Source organism: Eurypyga helias, unplaced genomic scaffold, assembly GCF_000690775.1.
Source record: "Eurypyga helias isolate BGI_N326 unplaced genomic scaffold, ASM69077v1 scaffold2066, whole genome shotgun sequence".
In the NCBI taxonomy this organism is placed as follows: domain Eukaryota; kingdom Metazoa; phylum Chordata; class Aves; order Eurypygiformes; family Eurypygidae; genus Eurypyga; species Eurypyga helias.
In genome coordinates this window covers 121,647-130,816 of record NW_010257036.1, presented here as the reverse complement: position 1 = coordinate 130,816, position 9,170 = coordinate 121,647, and the positions used below count along the sequence as shown (strand labels likewise).

The 9,170-nt window shown below is 46.3% G+C and overlaps 1 protein-coding gene across 1 annotated transcript in view; it reads left to right on the top strand.

Annotated features, from left to right (window-relative positions):
• The first annotated feature begins 4,413 nt into the window (after positions 1 to 4,413).
• The window catches only part of GSG1L (GSG1-like), a 54,982-nt gene continuing 50,225 nt past the window's right edge, over positions 4,414 to 9,170 (top strand). Inside the window, exon 1 of the mRNA XM_010153852.1 lies at positions 4,414 to 4,714. Coding sequence (XP_010152154.1) covers positions 4,414 to 4,714 — 301 coding nt within the window. The remainder of the gene's footprint in view (positions 4,715 to 9,170) is intronic.

Here is a 9,170-nt window from a genome sequence, read left to right as displayed (position 1 = left end):
TTTTATACAAACAGCAGTGCTGAATGATTAATCTATCTCTTTTGGGAACAGACTCCAAATCAGAGAGACACAGAGACCCCGCTTGTTGCCAGGAGAAAGGAGGGCTTGGAGTCACTGAACGGCACAGTCCTGGTGTCCAAGCAAGGATGAGCAACACTGACAACCAATTTTAAAATATCCAAACCAGTGACTCTGAAAAGGGCAGTTAGGAATGTCTTGTCTACTGACACTGGGCCAAGGAAATTGTTATGGGAAAAAAAAAACAGGAAAATCAACAGTTTGCTTTACTGCCTTCCTTTCTGTCAAGACCACTAAAGGTCTTTGCTACAGTACTGTCAGATGCCATTTTTTGCCTGGTCAGTTTAGGAACAGGAAGAATTCCTTCTTGTGCTTGGCTCAATGCCCACAAGCAAAACACATGAAAGAAACACTTCAAGCCAAAAGTTAAACTGAAGACCAGGATTTCATATGGTGCCAGTATTCAGCCCATCCTCAAATATACCCTCCTGGGACTGTCCATTTGCTGAAGGCTTAATCTGTGTAAAAAATCAGTAATGTCTCTCAGGAGCATCTCTTGGATGGACACAATTGTACAGCTCAGCCTGCAGGCTAGGAGTGCTAAACATCGCCGCTGGACAGACTACTCTGGGTCAGAGTTCAGAGCAAAAAGTAAAAAATGAGGTGAAAACAGCAAAAGGTAGCCTCGGGATGGAATGGAAAGAAGGCAAATGACACATCGGTGACTATCATACATGGTGGTGATCTGGGGAAGCACATAGAGCATTTCCATCCCAACCCTCTTCTCCAAATACAAGTCAATCCTGTTGAGTGACTGAAATAAGGAAGAAGTCACCGTTTTGCTGGACAGAGTGGGGACAAGGCAAGTATCTTGGGGGCACACCTACACTTCATATTTGCCACGGTAAGAGAACAAGAAAAAGATGAGCTATGATGATCTCTCTGTCAAAGGAGGAAAATTCTGACTAGAAAAGGAGATTTTGAACCATTTGGAAGATGAATTAATTAAACAAGTGGATTCTGTGGCTCAGCAGTGCAGAGGAAAAGCAAAGATGAGCTACCAGGAGGGGTCCCAGCCAAGGTGGAAGGAGGAACTGGGAAGCCCTGTCCAGTGACAGCTGAAAAGGATAATACAAACACATGAGGAAACCTAGAAGGACAAACCTGTAAGAAATGAGAACTTAAAGAAAAGCGATAGGATTTTTAATATGTTGATTTAAAACCAACATAACATCCCATGCAGTTGACACTGCTGGTATCAAATAAACAAGCCCACCATGCCCCCCATCATCACCAGGGGACCCAAAAGTAGAGCTTCTTCTCCTTTGGGTGAATGTTGTTTCTGTTTCCCACTGGTGAAAAACACAGCCCGATTGCCAGGGTTCCTTTGCAAATGCTATCATTGTTTTAAATCCTCTGGGTCAAATTCTTTTTGTATTTGAGCAAATAGTGAGTAATAACAATTTACACTGATCCTATAAGAAATTGTAAAGGAAAAGGGGTTTAGCTATAACTCACAGAGGTAGTTTTTCTCACAGTATCAGAGAAAAGCTATTGCTGCAAAAAGGATTTTAAAGGTCCTTGTAGCCACAATATGAAAACTACTTCTCTGTAGCATTCAAACCCTTCTGGTTTACTATTAAAGATAATTCCACGTAAATACAACTTAATCCAGGCATCTGAACTGCCTTCTGCAACATATGTATGATCTTTCCATTTTTATACACAATAAATCTGATAAACAGAGATTATATAAAGAGAAATCATTGCAGCATTACGGCATGAGTATAGCGCAGACTAGTTTCCTTCTTTACAAGTAATCCCAACATGCACAGCCAGAGGAGTCTAGTAATTAGAAAAAAAACTGACTTCTGTTAGGAAAAAGAAAACAATGTAAAAAAATTCCCTGGATTTGAGAATGCTTTACTTTGTGTTGAATATTTTTAAATGCTGTAAAAGTTCTGTATCCCAAAAGAAACCAAATTTCTGCTTTATTTGACTCTGGATTTTATATATATACACACACATATATACTGCCACCATCTCTGTTCTCAACAGCCCTGTCAGCCCAAAAAAAACCAAGAATGAAGAAGCTAAGGAGGAACAGAAATATAAATATCTGTTAGGATTAGCAGTAAAAACAAAATTTCAGAAGTATTTAGGACAAAATTATCAGACAACCAAACTCCTGGATGCCCATCCCTCAGAGAAATGGGCACTAGGAGAAACAGTGAGGAGAAGTTGGTGCTGGGACCAGAAAACACAAGCCACAGAGCAGTGGATAGCGATGATTTGTGAGAAAAGACCTGTAAAGACCTGTATTCACACTTGGAAAAGTGTGATGATTCAGATGCTGACAGCCACTTGAAAGATAAACCTGAAGAAGAGCGCTAGCTTTCTTGTGAAGGCATTCTGTCACAGCTGAAATTGCAGTGTTTATTTCTGTAAGCAGGCAGATAAGCCTGAGCAACGCAGGAACGTACAAATGCTTTCCTAAGTGGAATATCCTGCAACGTAAAAATAATTGAAGTAATCATCCTGTGGTCCTCTAAATAGCTATTGTCTGTATTTCTTGTATGCAATTAAAACCAACCAAATAATGCTGATGATTTGGCTGCAAGATGAAATGCTGAACGGACTGGAACACAGAGAGGAGTGATGCAATTCCACCAGGACAACTGTGCACGCAGCGCCCTGCTAGCACTGGCCACTGGAAAAGTTTGGCACTGAGGAGGTAGTAGCCAATGTGTACAGGTAGGAGTGGGCAAAATGAAGACCGCTTAGGTCAGGAAGTATCTGTGGAACAAAGCTATTTCACTAACTTTCCAAAGTTGCCATCACATTTGTTCTCACAGAGCAACATTTTACTTATAAACCAAAATGGCTAAAGCCAAGTGATTCTGTATAAATAGTGAAAATCTCACAAGCAGTTGGAACCAGCCCGGCAGAACAGGCACCAACAAGAGGCATAATGCAGTCTGATGGCTACTTGTGAGGGGGGCATCGGGGAGGCAGGAACAGGTCCCTCAAGCCTTGTGTGCTGACTTGCTAAGGAGACACCCCCAACGTGGTCCTTCCTGGCTTTATTCAAGAGCTGGAGAAACTACCACCACATTTCACATCTGTGGGCACTAAGGCATAGGATGAGCTTTGCATCTCACCCGGTCTAAAGCCCAGCAGTATGTGCAAATTCTTCACCACAGAAAATTGCATTCCTCTACTAAGGACACAAAACTGTTGTGGGACAAATGTGTCCAACCTCAGTGCTTGGATAGAAGGTCTTAGAGATTGTACCAGCACCAGGTGCCTAGTCTCCTCACAGCACCCAGTGCTCACCAGACAGCTCCAAGGAATTGGGAAAGGCCATAAACTCCACCAGTCAGCCAACCAACGCGACAGGACAATACACTTCTCTCTGGAGATGGGAGACTATGCAGTGCTCTCTGCTCTCACAGCATTGCCATCTGGTGAGTAAAGGCCAGGGTTTGCTCCAATTAGTCCTCTCCATCTGCAAAATCCAGGACCTACAAAATGTCCTACAGACCCACTTCAAAGAGAACATCTGTGTGGGCTGTGTCTGGAAATGCAAGCCTGAGAAAGAGGCTCCGCTTGGTATTGTGAAAGACATGGGGTGTACTCATTACACACTTGCAAATCCATATTCCTCTGGGGCTTTGCCGGCTGCCTGAGCAAGCCCCTGAAGACGGAATTACACCAGTATGATGGCAGAATCACACCCTTGGTTCACACTCACTAGCTCAGAGCAGAAAACCTCAAGTACCACTCCATCCCTCCTCCTCCTCCTGGACAGACCTCTTCCCTCTGGTATGGAAAAAACATATTTCACAGCTCCAAAAGATGACTCTTTGTGGGGCTAAGAGGTGACGCCTCCCTCAGCCTGTCCCTGCCGCCCGCCTCGCGTGCCGCTGCCTCATCCTACGGGAGCGGCGCATCCTGCAGGTGCCTCCAGCAGCGGAGGCTGCGGAGCCCCTCGGGATCATGTGCGGTGCCCGAGCAGATGTTCGCTTGCTCCCGGTGCTCGTTGCCAGCCAGCCCCACTCTGATCCCGTCAGCGCGCCCGAGCAGCGTGGCTACGAGGGGCGCCGGCAGCTGCTCCGCTAAGGCAGAGGCAGGATTGCCAGTGGGGAGAAGGATGGGAGTCAGCCTCTCCGCTGAGGCACAGAGGCAGGATTGCCAGTGAGGAGAAGGATGGGAGTCTGGCTGCGGCGTTTCCTCCGCCGCCACAACAACCGATTGGAAGGAGCTGAGAGTTTTGATGCCTGGAAAACTGGATTCTGAATCGTGAGAGGTTTTGAATCCCTCCCCCCCTCCCAAATAAAACAAACCCCTTTGACTTCTTCTCTCGGCAGGAGGGGGAGGGAGGGCGGATTTACCATGAAGACAAATCGAAGATGCAGAGCCCTGCTAGCAGTGAGTCTGAATCTGATGGCTCTCCTCTTCTCTACAACAGCCTTTATCACGACCCACTGGTGTGAGGGCACACAGAGGGTCCCCAAGCCGAGCTGTGGGAAAGAGAAGAAGACAAACTGCCTCAACTACAGTGGGAATGAGACTGCAAATGAGACAAACCAGAATGTGGTTCATTACAGCTGGGAGACGGGAGATGACCGCTTCCTTTTCAGGTATTTCCACACTGGGATCTGGTACTCCTGCGAGGAAAATATCAACGCTGCTGGTAAGTATAAAACAACTTCCTTCCAGCCGGTGTTGCTTTGTGTTTGGCTCGGTGTGATAAACACAGAGGCAGGCTGTTCTGCGCTGTATCCTAAAGCAGATTCGCCCTGCAGAGCGAGGCAGGCTTTTAACAGTTCTTTGTTGAAAAGCAACCTGTTTCCAGCGAGAGCAAGGGTTTGCTTGTTTACCTGCTGGCTGCTGCAGGGTCTGTGCTCTAAAGCCAGCCGAACCTCTGATGAGCAGGCTGCGCTCCCCTCACGGGCACTGCAGCCAGGGACTGCTCGGTGCTTCCCAGCTGGGAGCTGCTCCATGGAGTGCACCACAGGCAGCGCCGGCAGTTGCTAGGGGGGGTCGGACATCTCTTTCCCCCTGAAATAACCCCTAGGGCAGTGGTCTGATTGACAGGGAAAGCACAAAGGTCACTGTTTTTATCAGGTTGTAGCCTAGACTTCCTCTTTTCTGGCATCCCTGAAGTAAATGACCACCCACAATGGTGCCTGGACTGTATTGTTATTGTTACTGAAGTAGGGAAATGGCAGTTAAAGGGCACAACTGGGTACAAGAAAGCTCCTTTCTGTTCCCTGCTCAGCTGTTTACTTGCTGAGAACCACTCGAGATGACATCTCTCCAGGTTATCTGTGTGTTATTTCCTCTACTGTACCCCGGCACTTACCGAGAAATAAACCACTGGAGGGTGGATGGAGGGTAGCAGCCATGGGACTGGCTGAATTCCCAACAGATGCAAGCAGACAGTCCCTACTCCCAGAGCTCTCTGGTAGAGCTAAAACCCAAACTCTGCTTTTGAAAGAGCTTTTTTCTAGATTGTATGAAAGTTTACATAGGAAAAGAAAGTTTACAAATGTGATAACAGTGTGAGATAACGATGGATCATGGATAGTGGTTCCTCCTTGCTGAGCTATTTCCATTCTATCCTGCCATTGCCCAAGGAGTAGAGTGGGGAGTTGGTCCTTCACCACTGTTGGGAGAGGGGAACAGTTAATCATCCCACGTGTTGTCTCTCTGAGGACACAACCTCCCTGATAATGGGAAGTTTATGAGATCCTGGTAAAACTGCTCTGCAAGGATATAATACAAAGTGGAGCAAACTTGGGGAGCAGCTCACAGTCCATTTCAACCCAAGGTGCTGTGTATATTCACTGGTGGTTTTGAGATTAGTGCTTCAAGAACTAGTCATTAAAACTCAATATAATGTATGAAAAGGAAAGTTCATGAAGTCCAGCCTTGGGACTGTCAGTAATCAGCTCCATGATGAAATGAGTGCAGCAAAGTAACCCTCTCGATGCTAGAAAAAAGTATAGAAAAAAGATGACTCGTCTTACTGCTTTGGAAATAAACTTAGGCCAGTGCAGCCTGACTGAGCAGCTTAACTCTCTGACTTTTTGAGCATCTTCAGCTGGGATTGGGACAATCAGGCATGCTCAGATTTCTGGCAGTTATTGAAAGCTTTCCAAGCCAAGATTTATGTGTGAGAGAACTTGTAATGTGTGACTCTAGCCCACTCAGAAAACTGAGTTATCTGTGGGAGAAGAGAAATAGAGTGATCTATTCTGTTCTGGGTAAACAAAGCTGTGCTGTAGTGGGTGATTTCAGGAGATAGCTGGAAGCCAGCTTCAGAAAGTTATGGTGAAAGCAGGAGGGTGAGGGCTGTTTCTCCCTCCCCACACCACCACAGCAGCCACGTGTGTGCTTCCTCTCATTTGAAGCACTAACTTGGTGAAAAGTACTCTGCAGTCAGCAGACCAGGAGTGACCAACCTTTAGAAAGAATCCAGCCAGGTACAGGAATACATTGGCTTAGACAGGCAGCTGCCTCGTTCAGGATTTACCATTGTTTCCTGGTACGGACAGGACCTGTGTAATGGACACGGCTCCTTATTTGTCCCGACGAGTGCCAGCGTAAAATAACCACAAAAGGTCTTCATTCAGACTTAGGGGCTTGCAACACCAGACTGTCAGGACATTGTCGTGGCCTTTTGCAGCCTGACTAGTGATCATTCTATCTGAGCTCCAGGGCAGAGAGGCACCAGCCAGCCCCAGTCCAACAGCACTGTGATCGTGCTTATACCTACGCCCACAACACTCAATATATCTGTGAGTAATCCATCCCATAGGCTCATCACTGTCCGCAGCACGCTTACTGACTACAGTCCTGTAGGTATCACAAGTCATACAGTCACCGTGTTGTTAATAAACACCCTAGGATGCCAGGAGAACAGCCAGAAAATACCACTAAGCTCACAGACAGTAGTGTATTAAATAAGTCAAAATCCCTAGCTTGATGCACTCCGTACATGCAATAACACCTTTCTTAAAGCTTTACCAACCACATGCTGAAAATGACTGCAACAACAGCCTTCCTCCAGGCAAAGTCCTGTCAGTAGGCACTCCATAGCTTCCCACCTCTGTCAGCAGAACGTATGGCCACAGCCTATGGTCAGCACCATCCCTACAGCTCCTGACCTCTCCCTGATTCCTCTCTGACGTTGTCTGAAGCCAAGCAACATGAATCCAACCAGGAACACATGAATGCCAGTAAAACTGTGATTGTGATGCTGTCGAAACTCTCCAGAGACTCCTGATGTTCCCAGCTGTGAGCCACGTTCTTCACCTAGCCACCAGCTTTTGATGTATCCCTCCCGACAGTCACGGCACTGTCCCAACTTTCTGATCTCTGCACTGGTGCAGCTGGGACACAGCAGATCCTGTAGTGAGACACAACAGGACGAGCTCCCAGAAGATCGATACTGCCAGGAAGGACAGGGTAGCAGGTCTCCCAGTTGGCTGGGGGAGACTGGGACTCAGTCATACCTTAAAATTACCCCAATTTTTGAGTGTCTTCTCACTGCTTATCTGAAATGTCGATTAGATTCCAGAGGGGGAGGTGCAAAAAGCATGCCATACACTCTCTGTGCAGAGACGCGCGAAGCAAGCCTTCATCTTGCTGCAGGTTTCTGGTTTTCACTGACATCTTTAACAGAGATTGAATGCTGTGATTATTTCTGAAATAATTTGCAAACCTAGAGTTTATTTTTATCCAGCATGTCTGGGACAGCTAAAGAATCTGAAAAGCATTTAGCACCTGAGAAATATAATTTTGAATCCCCTCTGGGAATAAAAGGACATGAGCATATAGATTTCCTTGGTGGGTGAGTCCTGTAATCATTTAGTACAATTTCTGGCTCAAAAGGATGCTGAATCCCAGTCTACTAAAAAGAGGATGAAGGCTCTCCCTGTCAGAGTGGGGTTGATGCTTTGGATCCCACATGGGTGGAGGCACCTTCTGTAAGAGCAGTGCACCTCCTGAAGGGGATGAAGCCAAAGCACACCCTGCGAGCTCTGCAGATCATGCTCATCACGAGCCCTGTTGGCATTCACACGCTGCACAGCACACTTGGTGCCGCCTCCTGGGCCACGAATCCCTTGGCTATGGCCAGGCGTCTCGGAGCCAAGCTCTCTATCATTTCACTTCTATCTGAGTATGACTTTGAGCGCATACCTTATTTCACACCTGCAGTCTAGGGCTGTGCTTGCTGACACCTCACAAGATACCGGACAGGTGACATGCTGACAGCAGCAGTGGTTAAACCAGCTGTAGATCCGTGACTCAAGAACATGCATGCCATGAAAAAATTAACACATGAAGTAGGTAAGGTGGCATACCTTACCCTAACAGGTAGAGGAGTTTGAGAGCTGGGAAGCAATACCGTGTTACCCAATTTTCCTCAATAGTGTGTTTGTTTTGACTTTAATAGAAAAAAAAAAAGTGAACTCAGATCTTATTCTAGTTGCTGATAAACAATCTCAGTAAAAACATCCACATTCAGGGGGAAGAGCAGCTGCCTAGGAGCCTTTTAAGAGTACTGTCTCATTAAATAAACCTTTCCATGTTGCTCACCATGCTACATAGAAAGTCAGGGAGATCAGGAATGGGTATGCACAGGCTTGTTTTGTATTCTTGGCATTACATTTTGAGGGCAAAGGGTCTGTAGCTCTTCGCGTGCTCTGTACCACATTTTCCTTAGCACTCTTTAAGGAGTAAATGGTAGAGTGGAACTTACATGTAAGGATGTAAGGATGCATCAGAATGGGCCATAAATATGGATGTTAAATGCACGTTTAAGAAGGAGCCAGAGAACAAGAGAGGTGTATCCTGCAGACCCGAATCAATCTGTCACATATAAGGACGTGAACCTGCCATACACTTTCACAGATCTAGAGCAGTACTGCACCACCCTTCTCCCCCGCCACCGTGTGATAATAAGCATATGTGATTCACCGTAGGTGGCTGTCCAGAGAGAGGGACCGGGGAGAAGCACCTTGTGAGTATATAATTAAAAGCAAGAGGAATTGGGAATTCTTCCTGGATTATGAGAAATATAATTGGCATGACTGAAACCTGGTGGGTTTATTTGCATGACCGGAATGTAAAAACTGCTA